Source organism: Phocoena sinus, chromosome 8, assembly GCF_008692025.1.
Source record: "Phocoena sinus isolate mPhoSin1 chromosome 8, mPhoSin1.pri, whole genome shotgun sequence".
Classification (NCBI taxonomy): Eukaryota; Metazoa; Chordata; class Mammalia; order Artiodactyla; family Phocoenidae; genus Phocoena; species Phocoena sinus.
In genome coordinates, this window is record NC_045770.1 from 61,824,998 (window position 1) to 61,848,205 (window position 23,208).

General features: G+C 40.1%; 1 protein-coding gene across 1 annotated transcript in view; it reads left to right on the forward strand.

Moving 5' to 3' along the window:
* ZNF215 (zinc finger protein 215) overlaps window positions 1-23,208 on the forward strand; it is a 150,482-nt gene that overhangs the window by 115,753 nt on the left and 11,521 nt on the right. The window contains exons 3-6 of the mRNA XM_032641977.1: window positions 13,785-14,346; window positions 20,902-20,990; window positions 22,374-22,506; window positions 22,809-22,904. Coding sequence (XP_032497868.1) covers window positions 13,947-14,346; window positions 20,902-20,990; window positions 22,374-22,506; window positions 22,809-22,904 — 718 coding nt within the window. The 5' untranslated portion in view covers window positions 13,785-13,946. The remainder of the gene's footprint in view (window positions 1-13,784; window positions 14,347-20,901; window positions 20,991-22,373; window positions 22,507-22,808; window positions 22,905-23,208) is intronic.

Below are 23,208 nucleotides of genomic sequence, written 5' to 3' on the forward strand. Positions count from 1 at the left end.
TCTCATGTCCTTGAGGGAGTGTTCGTTCTTTCAAGCTCACTCATACGTATTGTATGGCTATAGGAAAGTGGGTCAATAATTCCCATACCTATACCTTTATAAATCCAACAGTGATTTATTCCTCATTCTATTTATCCCAGGAAGAATGACCTGAGCTTCCACAGGCTCTCTCTCTAGATTTGGGGTTTCAGTGGTTATTTGTTTAATGATCATTCTTAATCATTAACTTAGGTTCTTACACCTTGTTGAAGTAATGTCATAAATTTCAATCATGATGCTGCTTTCATTAAGGATTAAAATGGATCCAGCTAACTCCACCATAGCTCTTCTTTAACCACAAAAAGATTCCTCATTCTTTTTATAACTTCATAGTCCTCTGCTTTGTAGATACACCATAGTTTATTTAATGAGTCTTTTACAATTAAAAGAAAAACTTTATGCATGTGCCTTTTTATGCTTTTGCCAGTGTATCTGACATATGGAAATCTAGAAATTGGATTTATTGGGCCAAGTGTAAATACATATATAGTGTTGCTATATTGGCACATTTCCCTCCAAATTGATTGTACCATTTTATACTCTCAACAGCAATTTATGAGAGTTCTTATTTCCTCACAGCCACATCAATAATATTTGTCATCAGTCATTTGCAATTTTGCTCATATAATAGGTAAAGAAACATAATTAAATTTTAATTTGAATGAATAAATCTTGAAGAATACAGAGGGAATACGTGAGTAAATCAGAGAAAAGTCAGGCATTTCATTTAGACTTCTGAGTTCATGGGTTAGATGATTAGCAGTTGGTGATGTCTTGGTACTCTGTTTTCTCTACTCAGAAGGTTCTTTTGACCTTCATTTTAGCCAAATCCATCTCATCTTTCATGGTCTACTGCAGTTCCTCAGGCAGCATAAATTGCTTATCCTACATGCGTCTATTCTAAGTTTGTCAATACCCAAGTTAAATTCTGTGTCTACTATCCTGTACTTATTTTTACATGTTTGTCTTCCCCCAATGTACCTGTAACTCTTTGAAAATGAATACCGCACAAATGTTTCTGTTTTACTACAGCATAGGCATTCCTGGAAACCTTATGTTCTGCAAAACTCACACCAAAATACTATGGAGAAATAAGGTTAAGGCAGATCACTGAAAATATATGCAAATTTGAAGCCAGAACATTAACAGAAAGAATAACTGGTACATGGAGAGACAACATAGACTGTCCAGGCGTGCAGCTTAGAGAGGCTGGAGATTGCCACAGGAGATAGTCAACATGCACGAACAGTAGAATAAAATTGCCAACGATGGTTTATTTAGAAAAAGAGTATTTGGTGCTGAGACAATGCAGATGGATGTGATGCTGTAAGCCAGTGGGGCAGCCCTTATATGGCCACAGGAGTCAGTACCACTTTCCAGGAGCCGCAAGCTACACAGAGCAAGGGGTGCCCCTTTCTGTGGATGAAGCCTAAGGTACAGGCATACTTTAAAAATTCTCTTAAAAACAACTAAGAGAGTTCCTGGTGCCAAGGTCTCAGGACATTTACTTAGATATTGAAGGCTATCACTTTACTCAATCTATTCTGGTTTGCTTTGCCCAATTAAAAGTTACATACAATGAAATTATTTTCCGTTTTTTCAATAATATATGCAAGATAAATAAATGAATGGATAGTCTAGCTGAGAAACGATGATGACTTGGAATAGAGTGGTATTAGTAGAAATTAATTCAAAATATCTTTTGCAGGAAGAATTGATAGGACTTGATGGTGCATTGCATGTGGAGAAATACACCACTCAAGAGAGGGGGTTTGATTCTAGAGCTAGACCAGTTCCTATGGTAGAGCACAGGTGTTCTGAAAGTCTAGGGTAGATCCATAAAAGAGGTACAAGAGAGATTTTTTTTTCCAGAAAAGTCAAGCCTAAAGCTTTTTCCTTCATATGCCTGTTATGAATCCGCTTTCACTTTTTAGGAACATCCACCCAAACATGCAGTAACTGATCTTTCCTTGTGACCAGATACTTTCATCATAGGCCAGGTTACCCCAGAATTGGATATGGAGCCAAGGATTCAAGTACAAATTATATATTAAGGAGAAACCATTAAGCGAGTGGGGAAAGTGAAAGGGGAATGGAGAACAAGATAAGAAAAATAATTTCAGGGGAAATCCCAGTTCCCTTATGGATCTCCAGAGCATAAATAAATCAGAGTTTGTTCTGCTTCAGGTCATAGGAAGGAGGCCTTTTTATACTCCCAGTTGTAGAGAAGAGGGAGAACTAAAGCCAGGTCGCCAGTGCCCGGGGGCATTCTTCTGAAGGTCTCATTTACAAGCTGTTAGAAGTTAGCTTGCAGAAGCTGACACAGAAGGTTGCACTGAGCTGGGCAAAATGACTCAAGGACAGCATCCATTACAATCTGCCTTTCAGACATGCTTTCTGTCATCTGAGTGTTCTGAGTCAACCAAAAACTCCAAGCTTTTAATCAGAACATTAAAAAATGACCACTAAAGAAATGGCCACTGAAACCCCAAATCTTTTTTTTTTAACATCTTTATTGGAGTATAATTGCTTTACAATGGTGTGTTAGTTTCTGCTTTATAACAAACTGAATCAGTTATACATATACATATGTCCCCAGATCTCTTCCCTCTTGCATCTCTCTCTCCCACCCTCCCTATCCCACCCCTCTACGTGGTCACAAAACACCGAGCTGATCTCCCTGTGCTATGCGGCTGCTTCCCACTAGCTATCTATCTTACATTTGGTAGTGTATATATGTCCATGCCACTCTCTCACTTTGCCCCAGCTTACCCTTCCCCCTCCCCATATCCTCAAGTCCATTCTCTAGTAGGTCTGCATCTTTATTCCCATCTTCTAGGTCCATCCACCTCACTACAAATAACTCAGTTTCATTCCTTTTTATGACTGAGTAATATTCCATTGTATATATGTGCCACATCTTCTGTATCCATTCATCTGTTGATGGACACTTAGGTTGCTTCCATGTCCTGGCTATTGTAAATAGAGCTGCAATGAACATTTTGATACATGACTCTTTTTGAAATATGGTTTTCTCAGGGTTTATGCCCAGTAGTGGGATTGCTGGGTCGTATGGTAGTTCTATTTTTAGTTTTTTAAGGAACCTCCATACTGTTCTCCATAGTGGCTGTATCAATTTACATTCCCAACAACAGTGCAAGAGTGTTCCCTTTTCTCCACACCTTCTCCAGCATTTATTGTTTGTAGATTCTTTTTTTTTTAAAGAAGATGTTGGGGGTAGGAGTTTATTAATTAATTTATTTTTGCTGTGTTGGGTCTTCGTTTCTGTGTGAGGGCTTTCTCTAGTTGTGGCAAGCGGGGGCCACTCTTCATCACAGTGCATGGGCCTCTCACTATCGCGGCCTCTTTTGTTGCGGAGCACAGGCTCCAGAGCGCAGGCTCAGTAGTTGTGGCTCATGGGCGCAGTTGCTCCGCAGTATGTGGGATCCTCCCAGAGCAGGGCTCGAACCCATGTCCCCTGCATTAGCAGGCAGACTCTCAACAACTGCGCCACCAGGGAAGCCCCTGTTTGTAGATTTTTTGATGATGGCCATTCTGACCAGTGTGAGATGATATCTCATTGTAGTTTTGATTAGCATTTCTCTAATGATTAATGATGTTGAGCATTCTTTCATGTGTCTGTTGGCAATCTGTATATCTTCTTTGGAGAAATGTCTAGGTCTTCTGCCCATTTTTGGATTGGGTTGTTTGTTTTTTTGATATTGAGCTGCATGAGTTGCTTGTATGTTTTGGAGATTAATCCTTTGTCAGTTGCTTCATTTGCAAATATTTTCTCCCATTCTGAGGGTTGTCTTTTCGTCTTGTTTATGGTTTCCTTTGCTGTGCAAAAGCTTTGAAGTTTCATTAGGCCCCATTTGTTTATTTTTGTTTTTATTTCCATTTCTCTAGGAGGTGGGTCAAAAAGGATCTTGCTGTGATTTATGTCATAGATTGTTCTGCCTATGTTTTCCTCTAAGAGTTTGATGGTGTCTGGCCTTACATTTAGGTCTTTAATCCATTTTGAGTTTTTTTTGTGTGTATGGTATTAGGGAGTGTGCTAATTTCAGTCTTTTACATGTAGCTGTCCAGTTTTCCCAGCACCTCTTATTAAAGAGGCTGTCTTATCTCCACTGTATATTCTTGCCTCCTTTGTCAAAGATAAGGTGACCATATGTGCCTGGGTTTATCTCTGGGCTTTCTATCCTGTTCCATTGATCTGTATTGCTGTTTTTGTGCCAGTACCATACTGTCTTGATTACTGTAGCCTTGTAGTATAGTCTGAAGTCCGGGAGCCTGATTCCTCCGGCTCCGTTTTTCTTTCTCAAGATTGCTTTGGCTATTCGGGGACTTTTGTGTTTCCATACAAACTGAATTTTTTTGCTCTAGTTCTGTGAAAAATGCCATTGGTAGTTTGATAGGGATTGCATTGAATCTGTAGATTGCTTTGGGTAGTAGAGTCATTTTCACAATGTTGATTCTTCCAATCCAAGAACATGGTATATCTCTCCATCTGTTTATATCATCTTTAATTTCTTTCATCAGCATCTTATAGTTTTCTGCATACAGGTCTTTTATCTCCTTAGGTAGGTTTATTCCTAGATATTTTATTCTTTTTGTTGCCATGGTAAATGGGAGTGTTTTCTTAATTACACTTTCAGATTTTTCATCATTAGTGTATAGGAATGCAAAAGATTTCTGTGCATTAATTTTGTACCCTGCTACTTTACCAAATTCATTGATTAGCTCTAGTAGTTTTCTGGTAGCATCTTTAGGATTCTCTATGTATAGTATCATGCCATCTGCAAACAGTGACAGTTTTAATTCTTTTTTTCTGATTTGGATTCCTTTTGTTTCTTTTTATTCTCTGATTGCCGTGGCTAAAACTTCCAAAACTATATTGAATAATAGTGGTGAGAGTGGACGACCTTGTCTTGTTCCTGATCTTAGAGGAAATGGTTTCAGTTTTTCACCACGGAGAGCAATGTTGGCTGTGGGTTTGTCATATATGGCCTTCATTATGTTGAGGTAGGTTACCTCTATGCCTACTTTCTGGAGGGTTTTTATAATAAATGGTGTTGAATTTGTCAAAAGCTTCTTCTGCATCTGTTGAGATGATCATATGGTTTTTATCCTTCAATTTGTTAACATGGTGCATCACATTGATTAGCGTATATTGAAGAATCCTTGTATTCCTGGGATAAACCCCACTTGATCTTGATGTATGATCCTTTCAATGTGCTGTTGGATTCTGTTTGCTAGTATTTTGTTGAGGATTTTCTCATCTATGATTATCAGTGATAATGATTATCAGGCCAGTGTGACTTTGCAACAGACTGAGGCGCGCCGTGCGTTCTCCCGGGGAAGTTGTCCCTGGATCCCGGGACCCTGGCAGTGGCGATCTGCACAGGCTCCCGGGAGGGGAGGTGTGGATAGTGACCTGTGCTTGCACACAGGCTTCTTGGTGGCTGCAGCAGTAGCCTTAGCGTTTCATGCCGGTCTCTGGGGTCCGCGCTGATAGCCGCGGCTCGCGCCAGTCTTTGGAGCTCCTTTAAGCGGCGCTCTTAATCCCCTCTCCTCGCTCACCACGAAACCAAGAGGCAAGAAAAGGTCTCTTGCCTCTTCGGCAGGTCTAGACCTTTTCCCGGACTCCCTCTCGGCTAGCCGTGGTGCACTAGCCCCCTTCAGGCTGTGTTCACGCCGCCAACCCCAGTCCTCTCCCTGCGCTCCGACCTCCGAAGCCCGAGCCTCAGCTCCCAGACCCCGCCCGTCCCGGCGGGTGAGCAGACAAACCTCTCGGGCTGGTGAGTGCTGGTTGGCACCGATCCTCTGTGCGGGAATCTCTCCGCTTTGCCCTCGACACCCCTGTTGCTGCGCTCTCCCCCGTGGCTCTGAAGCTTCCTCCCTATGCCTCCCACAGTCTCCGCCCGCGAAGGGGCTTCCTAGTGTGTGGAGACCTTTCCTCCTTCACAACTCCCTCCCAGAGGTGCAGGTCCCGTCCCTATTCTTTTGTCTCTGTTTTTTCTTTTTTCTTTTGCCCTACCCAGGTACGTGGGGAGTTTCCTGCCTTTTGGGAGGTCTGAGGTCTTCTGCCAGCGTTCAGTAGGTGTTCTGTAGGAGTTTTCCACATGTAGATGTATTTCTGATGTATCTGTGGGGAGGAAGGTGATCTCCACCTTCTAGTCCTCTGCCATCTTGAAGGTCCCTCTGCTTGGCTCTTTTACCCAAACGTTAATCAATCGCACATTTAGAGGGGATTCCATGGTAACCATTCTACAGTTACCATGAACATAGGTCCAGGAACAACACACCTCAGATTGACTTTGCAGGGGAAGACCTCCCCAGTGAAGAGATATCTAGTAACCAAAGTTCTTATTTCTTTCATTCATGCATTCATGCATCCATGGAATCATTTTAAAAGTATTTATTGAACTCTTATTTCATTTTATCTTACCATTTTATCAGAGCAATGGCTGACACATAATGTGTTTTAATACACACTTTTGCATCTGTTACTATCCTTTTAAAATTACTGGAACTGCACTACAATAGACAAACTCTAATCTGGGGTAGGAGGATCAGAGAAAGCCCTCATTCAAACAACATGTGCTAGATGAGGTGATGTAGACAAGGACAAAAAATTAATAGTTGAAATTGGTGACTTGGCTGTCATTGATGATCTAGATGAGAGCTACTTCAGTAACAGCAGAAAAAATAAGAAAATGTAAGAAGAAAGTACAAAGACTACCTTAAATATTGCCATTACCGATAGTTGCCATCTCCACCTTCCAAATTCTGGAATCCTAAGCAAATAAAATGATGGCTGTTTTAAGGCACAGAGTTTTGAGATGGTTTGTTATGCAGCAATGGATAACTGAAACTCTTGAGAGAATTGTGCTCCATCACATTCAAATAGATTCCTGTGCGGCTTATTCACATTACCAACAAAAACTACTACCCACCCTGGTGGCGCAATGGTTGGGAGTCCGCCTGCCAATGCAGGGGACACGGGTTCGTGCCCGGTCCGGGAAGATCCCACATGCCGCGGAGCGGCTGGGTCCGTGAGCCATGGCCGCTGAGCCTGCGCGTCCGGAGCCTGTGCTCCGCAACGGGAGAGGCCACAGCAGTGAGAGGCCCGCGTACCGCAAAAAACAAACAAACAAACAAAAAAACTACTACCTCTCCTGCTATGGAGGGAGAGGGGGAATAAAGGGCCAAGAAGCTTCTAAAGAATCATAATAAAGATGATGTATCAGTCAGGGTTTGTAGTTGCAAGTAACAGAAACTGACTATGCATGATTTAAGCTAAAAGGAAAAATACTGAATAACAGTCGTTCCGACTCTGCAGCCAGAATCACGGGCCGAATTCATTAACACAAATTCATTAACACGATGTCAGCTAAGGACATCACTGCCATTTAGCACTAGGTGGCGCAGTTTACACTGCCAACACCCTCAGCACAGGCCCTGCTGCTGGAGCTGCTAATTCCCTGAACCTGGAAATTGGAATGTTGTTGCTCTCTCTACCGCTGACAAAAAAAGAGAAGAAATTGCTGACACTACCTCAGCCAGGTGACCAAGGTTAACATAAATAGTGTTAAGTCCTGTTGTTAGTACATTCCCTTGAGATGATATGATGGAAATAGCACTTTATGATCAGAAGATCCCTCAAACCCATAACCTCAGTCTAATCATGAGAAAAACAGACAAATTCTCATACATGGGCTTCCTATAAAATATACAACCTGTACTCCTCAAAACTGTAAAGGTCATCAAAAACAAGTCCCAAAAACGGTCACAGCCAGGAGGAGCCTAAGGAGACAAAACCTAAGCAAATTCAAACAAAGTATAAAGTTTAGTTAATAATAAGGTATTAATCTTATTTTCTTAATTGTAGCAGATGTGCCATAATAATGTAAATAATAACAATGTAAGTCGATAGTGGGAAAAGGGGGGTAATATCAGAACTCAATGTACTATATCTTCTCAATTTTTCTGTACATCTAAACCTGACCTAAAAAATAAAGTCTGTTTTTTTAAAAAGAAACTTTGTGGTGTCCTTGCTTTTTCACATCACTAGCTCTTAATTCAAAGTCTAGACTGGGTATATCTAATTGATCGAGTCCTAGCTGCAGTGCAGACAAAGGAAGTTAATATTAGATGTATTCAGTTTCCATGGATGGAGACAGGCTCCAACTCCCTCACAAGACTCAACAGAAGATTATAATCTTAGACAGTGTATTCAAAGGATCAGAAGCCAAAAACTGACAAATGTCCATAACACATGGCCCATGAAACCAAATCACCCCTATTCATATCTTGACTATCTACAAATTCCAGACTGACCAATGCAACTCACAATCTACACAACACAATATTCTGAGGATGTGCAGAACACAGAACATTGGGTGAAGAAATACAATAGCTTAGCATATGGAATGCTTCCACTGGTCGTTAAGCCAGTCTTCATTTGATTGCGTTTACTAATATATTTTCAATTGCTAGTACAGTATTTGCCACATATTAAATTCTCAATAAAAATTGGCTGAATGAATATATAAGTGGTCTAGGAAAAGTGTTGGCTTAACTCAGGTCAAGTTTTCTCTATATTTTTTTCTTAAATACAGAGAAGATCTGGATTTCACAATGATAGAAAAGAGTGGAGTTTGTAGCAAACAAGTCTATGCATCTTAAGGATCTAATCCCAGATGGCTTTACAATGAAAGTCATATATTGAGAGAAACCTTTAAAATTGTGCCATTAAAAAATAGCTGGACTTTAGTGAGGTGACTGCAAAATGAAAATGGCCCTTCTTCAATTAGAAAGCAGTGTCTAGGCCTCTGTGGACCTTTGAAGACACATGGTCAGAAACCTCATATCTATAAGGTATGAGAGGAAGGCTGGTCATTCCGCTTCATACTTGGCACCCTTTCCATTTCCCTGAAATCTTAATTAGCTAAAGACTATGTTTGAGCCTGTTTACTGGCAATACTCACAAGTTAAAATTTTTATTTTGCCTAGCTATTAACTGACTTTTATAAAGGTCAACCCCATCACAAACAATTCATGGCACACACCATACTCCCAATCTTGGAAAATATCATTCCACAATTCTGGCACATCTTACTAATGACCCTCTAAATCTTGAAGCGTTGAGTGAGTAGCAGTGGGACAAGTACGAAGTGATCAGAGCTTGAAGCTCAGCTTCGCTATTTTTAGTTTCCATAAATTTGGGGATGATAATCTCTTCTTTATAGTGTTGTGGTGATGAGTGAGATGACATTTATAATTTGCTTATGATAGTAATGAGTACAGAAGAGGTTGGTTAAAACAAAAATCTGGTTCCTATCTTGTTTGATCTAGATTTAAAGCTCCCTTCCTGGTAGACAGTCCCTGGTTTACTAGTTTGAGTTCTTCCTCTGGGGCTCAGTCCTAGACTCCTCCTCCTTCTACTGTTTTCTCTCCTTCTCCCTGCAGTCTCATTCTCCCCCTGCCCCCCCCCCCCATAGTATCGAGTACCATCTACCCGTTACTGACACAGATTTTACAAATCTGGCCCCATACACCTCTAAGCTCTCACGTCCAATTTGACAATGCTTCTTGGATGTCACAAAGTATCTCATATGTAACAAGCCAAAACTGGACTCATGATCTTTTGCAGGATTTTCTACCGTGATGCAAAATTGAATAAATGAGTGAATGAGTGAATCAGCAAGTCAGTAAAAAAACATGTTAAACCATGTTATATACAAGACCATGTCTTTTCAAAATTACTTCACTGTTTTTTGATTCCAAGGAAATGGAGGAGGTGGGTGGGTGGAGTGAGAAGGTAAAAAAAATTTGGCCAGTTCTCCTAGATGGGGATGGAGGAGGCCACAGAAGTTTGACAAGACCTTTTCCCACCTACCCTAAGCATGGCCCTTGGTTCCTGGCCCTAGGGTTGGACTCACGTCTATGAAGCGGGCGGGGCCTGGGAAAGGGGCGGGATGGGCAGAAGCCCCACCCCGTCTACTTTACAAACTTGGGCCGCGGGGGCTTCTGGGGGCTTCCACGGATGGTGCGCGTGCGCGGGAGTGCGCCGGCCTGCGTCTTGGTATTTAGTAGATACTGAGCTGGCGCTGGCGTGTAAGGGACAGGTAAGGCCCGCGCTGCTTAGTTGTGGCGTGATTACTAACGCAAGCTCCCTCCCCGGGCTGGGAGGGCGACTTCTGAGGCTCCTCTGAACTGGCTCCTGGGTGTGACTGAACCCATCCCTGGCTAGGAGCGGTTGTTTGCAGGTATCACGCGGGTCAGCGGGCGGTGAGGACGCGGGTGCGTGGAATTGGGAATCCTGCTTGAGGGCGTCCAGGCGGTCTCCTCGGCTTGTTCGCTGTTACCTGGATTCCAACTCTGTGCTCTGCAGTCTCTGCGGGAGAAGCTGGAGGAGGGTGCGAGCTGACAGAGATGGAGGCGTGGGCTGTGGTGGGAAGTTAGTGCGTGAGAGAGGAGAGGTAAAAAGGGCTGGGTTGGGAAACAGGACGGTTAGGTTCCAGATCCAGGTCTGCTGTCTCCTTTTCCATGCTGGGATGGGGGCAGTCTCCAGGCGTTTAATCTGGTAAATATATCTTGCTCAGCTGGCTTTGGAATGACTGATATGGATTCCCGATCCAGTGTGACTGGGTCAATCGACTGGAAAAGAAAATGGAGAAAAGTTCATTCCAACTTGCCGTGCTGTCCCACTCATTCCTGGCCACTCCCTAAAACCTCTTTATTTCAGATGCTCATTTGCACACTGCTCTATGCTACTTTTTAGAAGCTAATCTCGGAAGGTGAAAGATTCTCCTTACCTCAGGCTACTGCTCTGCCTATGACCTATTTGATTAAAACAACCCTTTTTCACAGATACTACCTTTTCCCCATAATTAGTGCCTGTTCAAGTTCCCTGACGCTGTAAAATCCTATGAACTTGTGTCAGCTGGTTATTTGATCTAACTCTCCAGATTCCTGCCACCTGCGCCTTACTGAACCCTTCCTTCCATTGGTATTGGCTCAGCGTCTTAAATCTTCATTCTGAGTCCTACCATCATCCTTAAAGGTGTCTGTTTAGTACTTTAGAAGTACTTTAGAGTTTAAACTTTAACAGTTCTTGACTTTGTTTATTCCATTGGTGGTCACTTACAGACCACTTAAGCTATTCTCAGTCACACTCATACCTTGGACCATTTATCACCCAGACTGTTCCTCCTTCGAAATCTTAAGTGCTAGCATATCATCCTGAACATCTCTAACCTGTCCTCCTAGCTCTATAATTATTTATACTGAGTAATTTATTAATTTTTAACCTATAAACTCCTAGTATATTTTGTTGCTTTTTCTCACTTTGAGTTGAACGTTTAATTCATCTCATTCTTGTTTAATTATATATATAAGGCTTTGCTATTGCCTAACAGTAGAACTTGAGCTGTTAGATTTTGAAGTGCAGTGTTTTTAATTTGAGTTGTTTTCCAGAAGCAAAAGTTAAATTTCAAAGTAGTTGAGATTTTTTTTCTATTTCTACTTGATGTTAAGATCTAGTTTTCGTTCTGGTAATAAATGTGGTTTGTACCTCTTTTATTTACTTTTTATTTATTGAGTTTTTTGGTAGCTTAGTAAATAGCAGCTTAGTGCTTGAATAGGAACTACATTCTATCTGGTTTTATATATCAGGCTAAGCATGTTATTCATGTCCTCTATACTATCAATTTTAGCTTACTTGTTAAGGACTGAGAAAGTTGCCTTAGTCTCCCATTTCTGTGGTGGTATTGTTGCTTGCATCTCTTGTTTTCTGAGGGTTTTGCTATAAATATATTTCATTGTGTTATTTGATACACTTAGTAGCAGTCATACTTCATTATGAGTTGTACCTTCAATCATTTAAAGTTTCCTCTTTGTCTCATTTTATTCATTTGTGCTTTTAATTCAATATACATCTTAATTCAGTATATCCCTGCATATTACTGTTGTTTACATTTGTTTGTTATTTTTTCTATCATCCCTTTAAGCTTTGGAGTTCTTTTGTTTTGGATGTCTCTTAATTTTTTACATAGTTGAGTTTAAATTTTTACCCAGGGCATTTATTGTTACAATGGATGTTCTTGTTGTTAAATCTGCTTTTTTTTTTAATGCTTACTTGGTTTTTTGTTTTGTTTTTAATATGTGATCTGTGAACGTGTTTTTCTTCTTTCTCCCTGTATGTTAATTCTGAAAGTATCTGGGCCCATAGTTCATTGTTCTGCTGGAACTCAGTGAGTGATACCTCTTAAGCACTTCGGAACTTTCTTTTTTCTTTTTTTTTTTGGTAATGAATGTGTACTTTCCTTAAGCTTTGGAGAAGGTTTGTGTTGGATCTCAGAATGTTCCCTCAGTTGTTCCACTTTGCCCTGTGTCCCCATGTAATGGGGATACTAATGAGTATATAGATGGCGTCAATACATTTCTACAAGACAGAAAGTGAAAATATAGTTTACAGAAGCAGTGTAGAAAAGGTCACAACTTAGAATATGCTAGGAGGTGACCACAGTGGAGGTGGAAACCCATCTGCCTATGAGAATCTTAAGCTGTTTCAACAGAGTATGGCAGTGAGAGTTAAATAGAACATAGGAATTGAGTGAAGGGTTACATGTGAAACATCTATTCCAGTCATCTCCCCAACCTTCCAGCCCTCTTCCCACCTACACAGAGCAGCAGTTTAGCTCCAGTGCCTTCCTCCCACAAAAAGTTCTTCCCTAAATAAATTGAATAAACCATCTGAGGAGAAGGAAGGCTTTTAGGTTAGGTGTTGACATTTCACTGCCTTTTCACTCTGTTGTGGGGGGAGCCCACAACTTGACAGCCTGCTCCTCCACTCACCCTAAATCAAAGTCTGCCAATGTGTGTGTCTCATTGATATTCACATGGCTCTTGGTAAGTCTCCCATTCAGGGTAGACACCCATTAGGAAACCAATCTACTGATACAGAAGAAGTAGAAATTCATATGATGATCTGGAATAATCGACCTAACACTTGATTCTTAAATATGAGCAGAAAACTAGGGAATACCAGATGTCTAAAAACCAAGATAAATAGAAACCCTGACCACAGAATCAAAGGGAATTTAGGAAACAGAAAACTCAAATTAGAATCTTCAGAGAAATTTGAAACGATATTGTGACTGTACAAGCACAATGCTGTGGAAAAAGAACCACTGGCCTAGCGGCTTATAATAAAAATGACTCCTGAATGGTAAATTGCATCTGGACTGGGAGAAGTGTAAATCAGATAGAAAGCTGGATCTGAACTTCCCTGAACGTAGTGACTCATAATCTGGCACACTCTTTGGGGAACCCTGAGAGCTGCACTCGTAGAGTTGTTAGATATCAGCTCCTGTAGAAGGCTTTTCAGCCAAGATGCTTTCTGCCCAACCTACATGGTCCACATTTCCTTGCACTTGAGCTATACTCTGTGAGAATTGCCACTGAAGAAAAATTCCAGTTACTCACTCCTCTGTTAGCAAGCTTTGTTTTCTGTCCAATAGCCTTCTTAGTAACCTAAGTGCCAAATATGACCTGTGGTAGTCCTGCAACGTTTAAATGTTTTGTTGAGCCTAAGACCTCCCTGACTGATGGGCATTGCAGACTGGCTCATAGCAAATCCGAACAAATTAAAACTTTTGATTGTTATAGTCTGGGAATGCACTTTTTGACCTATCCATGTTCATTATCTGTAGGTCATATTTATGTCTTTTTTTCAGTCTCTTGGGTGCCTGAATATTGGCTGTGCGTCTGAAGCTCCTGAAACTTTTCTCACTGCATATATATGTATATAGTACACAAGTGCTTAGCCCAAGCATGAGAATTATTGGAATCCTCTGATAAGACAAATTTGAACTGCAGTGGGAACTCTGTGTAGGAAGATGCAGCCTTTGAACAAGTTGACGGCTATCTCAAAACCTCAAAACCTGGCTCCTCACAAACAAAGTGAGGTCCTGAGAGCAGATGTGTCTTGGCAGCCGGAATCCATCCCAGTCGTGGAGACAGATGACTGTGAAGCCTCTCGTCTAAAGTTCAGACATTTCCAGTATTTGGAAGTGTCTGGGCCTCATGAAGCCCTGAGTCAACTCTGGGAGCTCTGTCTTCAGTGGCTGAGACCAGAAATTCATACAAAGAAGCAGATCCTAGAGCTATTGGTACTGGAACAATTCCTGACAATTCTCCCTGAAGAAGTCAGGACTTGGGTGAATTTACAACATCCAAAGAACAGCAAAGAAGTGGTGAGCCTGATAGAGGATGTGATTGATATGCTTAAGGATGAAGGTGAGAATATAGAAAATTGGAGGTAGAATAGTTGACCCTTCCCATATGAAGAAAAATTATCTTTAAAAAAATTTTTTTATGGATGCATAGTTGATGTACAGTATTTATGTGTTACAGGTATATAACAGTGATTCATAATTTTTAAAGGTTATTCTCCGTTTATAGTCATAAAATATTGGCTGTATTCCCTGTGTTGTACCATATATCCTTATAGCTTATTTTATACATAATATTTTATACCTCTTAATCCTCTATCCCTATATTGTCTCTCCCCCCTTCCCTTTTCCCACTGGTAACCACTAGTTTGTTCTCCTATATCTGTGAATCTGTTTCTTTTTTGTTACATTCACTAGTTCTATTTTTTTGATTCCACATGTAAGTGATATCATAGAGTATTTGTCTTCCTCTATCTGACTCATTTCACTTAGCATAAGAACTTTTTCTGAAGCTAGAAGATGTCAAGGGCCAGATCATGAAGAACTTTACTGTGTTAGGAAGGCTGAACTGAGATCTCACAGATTGAGTAGGGGAGTAAAATAATTTGATTTACCTTTCAAAAATACTGTGTTGGCTTCAGTGTAGAGCAGGGATCAGCAAACTATGACCATAGGCCAAATATTTTTGGAAATAAAGTTTTATTGGAACACAGCCACACCCCATGCATTTACATTTTGTCTACAGCTGCTTTCATACTATGACTAGACTTATTAGTTATAGCAGAGACTGTATTGCCTGCAAAGCCTAAATAAAATATTTACAATCTGGATCTTTACAGAAAAAATTTATCAACTTCTGCAGCAAAGGATAGCCCTGAGAGCTCTGAAAATAGGAAAACCAATTAGGAAGTATTGTAGTAGATCAGGTGTTAGAGAATGAGGAAGCATTTGGGAAAACAGAGGAGTTTGAACCTAAAGGGTTTACATATTAGGTGTGAATGGAACAAATGTTCTGACTTGCATGAATGCCGTGTAAGTAACAGTTTTTGTTGGAGAGGAGATTGATATATTAATTATGTGGCATGTTGAATTTGAGGTCTTTGTGGGACAACCACAGTGAGTAATCTAATATATAGTTAAAAATATGGCTTTAGTGTTCAGAAGTATACAATTTCTGTTGCTGCTGTAACACATTACCATAAACTTTGTTGCTTAAAACAATGTGAATGTATAGTCCTACAGGTCTGTAGATCAGTGGGTCTCTCTGGGCTAAAATCAAGAAAGAAAAATATGGAAACTTATAGGTATGAACGGAAGTAGGAAAAATACAAATCCTTAGGAAGAACCAGTATTTAAGAGCTGGCATAGATCTAACTACCAATTATAGAAAATAGAGAATAGAGGAACATGTTAAGCTATACCATGGGAATGCCATTACTAAAATCCAATCTGTGGGAAACTGCAAGACAATCCAGTTTCTAAAACAAAACAATTGTAAGGGAGTAGGGAGGGGCTATGGAAGAGGGATTTAGAGATTAAAAGAAACACAAAACGTGTGTAATTGATCATGTGAATGTGTGGACCTTATAAGACATGAGACAACTGACTGGATATTTGACTAGGCATTATTGATTAGAGACAGTGATGATACTGGTACTGGGATTATATTTAGTCCTTAGCCAAAAAGGAAATAAAATGAAGTACTGAGCAAAATAAGAAAACTCAGGGAAGCAAGCTAGAAAGGAGTAATCTAGAAAGCAAGGAACCAGGAAAGATTGGTATCTTGAGCTAAGAAAAAATAAATCTTCAAGAAGGGAGTGTTCAACAATGTTGCAACAAAAAGGTCCTGTTAAGATGAGTATTGAAAATAATTTATTGAAATTGTTGATTAGATCCGTGGTCCAACATGGGTCTCCCTGGGCTAAAATCAAGACATCAGCAGGAATTCATTTCTTTCTGGGCCTCAGGCTCCCTTTCCCCCAACTTCAAAGCTGGCGGTGGTGAGCCAAGTCCTTTTCACACTGCCATCTCTCTGACACTATTGTCATGGTGTGTGCTGGCATACATGCACACGCTCACACTCACTCTTTCACTCTCTCTGTCTCACTGACCACAGCTGGGAAAAGTTCTCCACTTTTCAAGATTAATGTAATTTGATTGAGACCACCCAGATAATCCAGGATGATTTTTCTTTTTAATTTTTATTTTTTTGGCTGTGTCGGGTCTTTGTTGCTGCACACGGCCTTTCCCTAGTTGCAGCGAGCAGGGGCTACTCTTCGTTGCGGTGCTCGGGCTTCTCATTGCGGTGGCTTCTCTTGTTGCAGAGCACAGACTCTAGGTGTGTGGGCTGCAGTAGTTGCAGCACGTGGGCTGAGCAGTTGTGGCTTGCGGGCCCTAGAGTGCACGGGCTTCAGTAGTTGTGGCGCGCGGGCTTAGTTGCTCTGCGGCATGTGGGATCTTCCCGGACCAGGGATCAAACCCGTGTCCCATGCATTGGCAGGTGGATTCTTAACCACTGCACCACCAGGGAGGTCCCCAGGATGATTTATTCATCTCAAGGATCTTTAACTTTAATATTGCTGAGTCCTTTTTTTTTTGGCCGTGCCATGAGGCTTGCGGGATCTTAGTTCCCCGACCAGAGATTGAACCCCGGCCCTGGCCGTGAAAGTGCTGAGTCCTAACCACTGGACCTCCCTTTTGCCATGTATCCAAGGATTAGGGCATGGACATTTCAGGGGGCTGTTCTGCCTATCACATGGGTCAAAAAAATACGAAGTATGAGGTGGGAATGTGATAATCATTATAGACTATTCTTGAGAAGTTTGGGAAGAAAATGAGAGGTTTCAGGGTAATACAGGACCGAGAAAGGCTTTTGTTTTCTTTTAACGTGCCATGGATCCCTGAAGAACCCACTTAAAGTGTTTGCCCATATTTTACCTACCTTAGACCTCTCAGGGCTGAAGTGGCTACCTGGCTAGCACTTGTCAGAAACATTTAATGAAAAATGTATTAGCCACTGCTACCTGGGACAGCAAATAAACAGTTGGGACAAACGTAGACTAAACAAAAAGATGGGAGGAAAGGTGCTTTAGAGAGTAAGGGATTTGAAAGCTCCTACATATTCTTAGAGATCTAGAAGGCTGGGTACATGTTCAGAAAGACCTGAGAATTCCCTGATTCTCACCTCTGGCTGGTCTTCAGGCTCTGCTCGAGCAGGAAATGAAGACTAAGGCAGGGGTGAAAACTATCTGGCTAAGTATTGAAGGCATTTTCTGATGCAGACAGCCCATCTGCAAAGGCTAGGAAATGATTTTTGTTTTTCTGGTTTCAAGCATTTAAGGAAATCTCTGGAATCGCTAGCTAACCACTAAGTTAAGGAAACAGACTTAAGTGGGCACACACAACAAAGAATATAGACTTTATAAATTCAAAAAAAGGTTGAAAACATCAACAACATTGATAAAAGTTTAGCTACAATGACCAAGCAAAAAAAAGAGAAGACCAAAATAAATTCAGGAATAAAGGTAGGGGTATTACTACTGACCTTGCATAAATCAAAAAGATTATCAGAGAATACTGTGAAAACTTAGATGAAATAGAAAAACTCCCAAACTACCAAAAGTGACTCAACTCATCTGTAACGACTAAAGAGACTGAATCAGTAATTTTTAAAATTTCAACAAAGTAAACCCAAGGACAACATGGCTTCACTGGTGAATTCTACCAAACATTAAAACAATAATTAACACCAAACTTTCTCAGACTCTTCTAAAAAACAGAAAAGGCAGGAATACTTCCTAACATATTCTATGTTGGGAGTTTTAATCTGATGCCAAAGCCAGAGAGAGACATCACAAGAAAAGAAAGCCAGTGAACCAAACCCAGCAGCATATTAAGAGGATTATACACCATGACCATGTGGGATTTATCCCAGAAATATAAGGATGGTTCAAATGTGAAAATCAACATTATACACCATACCAGTACAATGAAGGGAAGAATCACATGATCATCTCAATTGATGCAGAAAAAGCATTTGACAAATTTGTATATGAATGTTCATAGCAGCATTATTCATAATAACCAAAAAAATGGAAGCAATCCAAAAGTTCATCAACTGATGAATGGATAAACAAATTGATATTCATACAGTGGAGTATTATTCAGCCATTAAGAGGAACAAAGAACTAACACATGCTACAACATGGATGAACCTTCAAAATATGCTAATTTAAAAAAGTCAGACAAAAAAGGTCACATACCATAGGACTGAATTTACATGGAATGCCCAGAATAGGCAAATCCAAAGAGACGGCATGGAGGGAAGGGGAATGGGAGGTGACTCCTTAACGGGTATGGGGTTACTTTTGGGGGTAATGAATATGTTCTGGAATTAGATAGTGGTGACGGTTGCACAAAACTGTGAATATACTAAAACCCATGAATTGTGTGCTTTAGAATGGTTAATATGGTGAATTTTTTGTTATGTGAATTTTACCTCAATTATTTAAAAAGGTGAAGTAAAAGAGATTACTGGATCAAGCTAAGATTGGATGTTAGATATAAAGGATCAGTGTTCAAGGAATTTCAAGTCTGAAGAGAGTAAATCTGCAAGTGATTTACCATAAAATCCAAGCTGCGTAGAAAAGAAAGTAACTTCACAAGAGGGATGATAGACGGGGAGAAAATTAAAGAAGCAATGTACTATGGTGGAACCTTGATGAAAGGATAGGAAAGTTGAAAGGATAGGAAAATATGGTTAGGGATTGATTCATTCAAGTTTGTTCTCAGAGTAGAACAATTTGAAGTATATAAGGACCCCAGTATGAAAAAGGAAGTAGCTTGATTGCTGATGGTTGTTAGAAACAAGGTTGTCAAGGGTCTTCAGGCTGGGTTGTTGAAAAGATTATGATTTGGTGTGGAAAGCAACAATTTTAGCTAAGTAAAGTTCTTACTGACCTAGTGCAATTACTTATTTAATGTCTGTCGTTCACGACAGACTATAGGCTCCCTGAGGGCAGGCATCTGTGTGCCTCACACATGGGAGGTACTCAGTAAATACGGGCTGAATAAATGAATTTGCAATAGCTTAGTGTATTACAACATCAAGAAGGCCCTAGCTAAATGGCATGAACCACTATGAAAAGTTTTTGTATGAGTGTAGAAAAATCTTTATGAGGAAATGGGAATGGAGAAGTATGCATATATCAAAACGACTACCAAGACCATAGTATTGGAGGATGAGAAGAGGTGGCTTTGATGGTGGCCAAGATCCATTTTAGATTAGAAGGGAGAAAGAATATTTTATAAAGAGCTAGGGAATATATAGGAATTTTTCTTTGAATGGCATGAGAGTTTCAGAGAACACAACTGTAAAGGTTCAGGAAGGAAGTCAGCAGGAAAGAAGAGTTACGGGAAGGAAACAATACTCAGAGCAATAAAAAAGGGATGGCTCTTTGAAGGCTTTTGCATCTTTTCAAGATATCTCGCATATTTCCAAGAATGACAAGAATAAGAAACAATGTGATATTCTACTATGTATAAAATAGATAACTAATGAGAACCTACTGTATAGCACAGTGAACTCTACTCAGTGCTCTGTGGTGACCTAAATGGGAAGGTAATCCAAAAAAGAGGGGATATATGTATTTGTGTAGCTGATTCACTTTGCTGTACAGCAGAAACTAACACAACATGGTAAAGTAACTGTACTCCAATAAAAATTAATTTAAAAAATAAATCATATAAAAAAAGAACGTGGTATTGACTGTCCTAGGGGTTATGGGACTGAGCAGACAGGTTTCACAAAGTGTTATAGGCCTGAATAAAGTTAACAGACTGTAATCTTGTGGCAGTATTCAAATTGCTGAGAAATTTGGATTTTTTTTCAAATCCTGCCTTTATTTATAAAACGTAAATAATTCCTGCATTGTTTCTATTTTTTCTTATTTCACCCTGAATCAATGAAAACTTCTTCACAGACCAGTATTGGCCCATAGTCTGGCATTTGAGGATTAGTGGTGTAATTAATGAATCTCGGAGAAACATTAGGAAGTAGCCCTTGGGTATACGTCTCACCAAAGGGCTGGAGAAGAGAATCGGTTACTGCTAAGATTTTTATGTCCTGGATGAGTCAGTAGTCCAAGGTGACCAGACTGCCTGAGTCTGTGTATAGTATACACAGAGCGACTTAGAGGAAAAGAATCCTTGAGTAGATTAATCCCCAATGTCTTTGAGAAAGTGATTGGTTGGGTAAAATATTCTTAGCTCCCAGTAGAATTACAGCCTGTGGTGGCTAAGCCTTAGTTAGGATTTAGTTTTGACAAGATTAAAGTGTTTTTTTTTGGATCTGCTATAACCACAGATGAGGCATCAAAATATTATTTTGGCCTTCTCTCTGATCAAGGAGTTCTTGACCCCTGGTAGAATATGCAAATCACTTTTAGAGCTTTTTAAAAATATAAGATCTGGGCCCCACTCCTGGAGATTCTGGTTGCTGGTAGAGCCTGACATCATTAAATTTCAAACTTCTGAAGTAGCATGTTAAAAGTACTATAATTATTAAAAGTTTCTCCAAGGAAAAACTTGTCTCCCTAATGTTTTCCTTCGTCTTCCTCAGGTATAACCTGCAAGGATTCTGCCCTACTCCAGAAGGGGAGCGTCAAGCAAGAAAAAATGGGAGCTGACTCACTAACAGGCAAATCCCAGGTAAATTAGGATTCCACTCTATTGTAATGTTCTGCTTTTTCTTTTTAGGTCTGTGAACTTTTGCCAAACATAGTTCCATCTAAGAACATGACTATTTTAGTTGATGATATGCTGGACATTGGATCTATTTTACTTGATGATACACTTTTTGGAAAATATTTAATTTTTGTATATTCTCTGTGCATCTCTACCCTTGAGATTGTATATGATAATTGAAGGTATAGACATAGGGCCTAACCAGGGAATGTTTAGAATGAAAAGTGAAGTAAGCCGAGGGCAGAATCCTGAGCAATGTCATTTAATAGGCAGGAGCAGAAGAAACCTCAAAGGATACTGAAGTGAAAGGACCAAAGTGGTAGAGGAAAACCAGGAAAACATGATGTCACTGTGAAAGCAAGGAATGACCGTATTTCAAGGAGAAATCCTTTAAAAGTTCAGAAAAGTGCAGCCTGAGTAGTGTCTATTCTCTTAACATCATGGAGATACAAGCATGCATGGGAATAGAAGCCAGGTTGCAGAGGGTTGAGGAAAGAGGAAAAGTGAGGAGGTAGGCAAAACACATGTAGACAACTTATTCACAAAGACTGGCTCTGAGGTAGAGGAAGGATTTGTGTGTTTCAGTGTGATTGAAGGTAAACTATAAGGACAAGGTTGAGAATGCTGGATAGAAAAGTGCAACAGCTGATGGGATGAAGGCCCTTATAACCAGTATTTATGCAGTGCCTAACATTTCTAAGGGCTGGGAATATGACACTAAATGAAACAAAATGCCTGCCTTTGTGGAGATTACATACTACTAGAAGTAGACAAACACAAGCAAATAAGATAATTGCAGATGGTAATAATTATTAGGGAGAAAATAAAGAAACAGACTGATTAGGAAGATGGCTACTTTATTGGGTAATCAGGAAAGGCCTATCTGACAAAGTGACATTGGGCTCTGAGACCTGAAAGATGAGACATTAGCTGACAGCGTTTCTCAGTTAGAGATGCTCCCTGTTCTGCTAGGAGAGCCTACATTTTCATTATAAATTTCCCTCAAATCTGCCTTAAACTCTTCCTATTCTGAACTCTTTCTGTGTAAATTATTTGTACTCTATAGTAATTTTTTGTTCCACAATTATTCCAACCGGTTTTTCTCCTCGGTTAAAATGTAAGCTAATCTAGAGTTAGGACAGCCCTTCATTTTCCTTTCGCAGCCCTCAAAGAGTACCAAGTTGATAGGCCCCTAAGGTAACTTGATTTTTATCACTTGGAACTCCAAACGTTGTCCTATCAATTTTTTTTTGTATATTCTTGCCACCCACCCTGTTCTTTCCAAATTCATTTCTCCTCTAGTAATATCTTTGAGACCTTTGATTAAAAAGGAACTTAATGTTTTAGGAGCCAGTGACACTCAAAGATGTGGTTGTGGAATTCAGCGAGGAAGAGTGGGGGCAACTGGACCCTGCTGTAAAGAACCTGTACAGGGATGTGATGCTGGAGAACTATAGGAACCTGAATTCATTGCATAAAGGTGGCGTCTGCGTATTTACCTAATCTGCCCTTTAGCAGTCTCTTCATCTACTGTTAAGAACTACTGTTGAAGTGGTTGAGGGCATTTGGGTTTCAGTTTAGGTTTCTTAATAACTTCTGGGCACAATAGCAGATTTTCTTGCTGTATGTGATTGAAAGTCTTTTCTGATGTAGAGCTAGAAATACACAGGTCCACTGGCCTTATCTTTTAGCAGCTCTTAGACTACTACTTTGGGATGGGATTCTCTTCCCCATAAAAATGTCTGAAATGTGTTTGTTTGTTTTCCTTTTCCCCATGTACAGAGCATCTACTTTCCAAACCAGTTGAGACCTCCAGGTTGGAGAGTAAGGAAAAAAGTTGGATAATGGAGCAAGAAATTCTAAGAACAGCTGTTTTTGGTAAGCAACAGGTAGATCTGAGGCATTTGTAAGAAGCTTCTGTTCATTTAATACACAGATAATGTACAACCCAGGGTTTGAGTTGTTGGTTGGGAGGTGACAGCAAACCAGCTAAACTTTGAAGAAGAAAAGTCATTGCTTTTTGTTCACAGATTCCTTTTCTTATATGGACATGCAAAAAAGTGGTGTGGGTTAGGAACACAGACTCTTTTATTTTTTTTTAATTGAAGTATAGTTGGTTTACAATGTTGTGTTAGTTTCTGGTGTACAGCAAAGTGATTCAGTTATGCATATATATATGTGT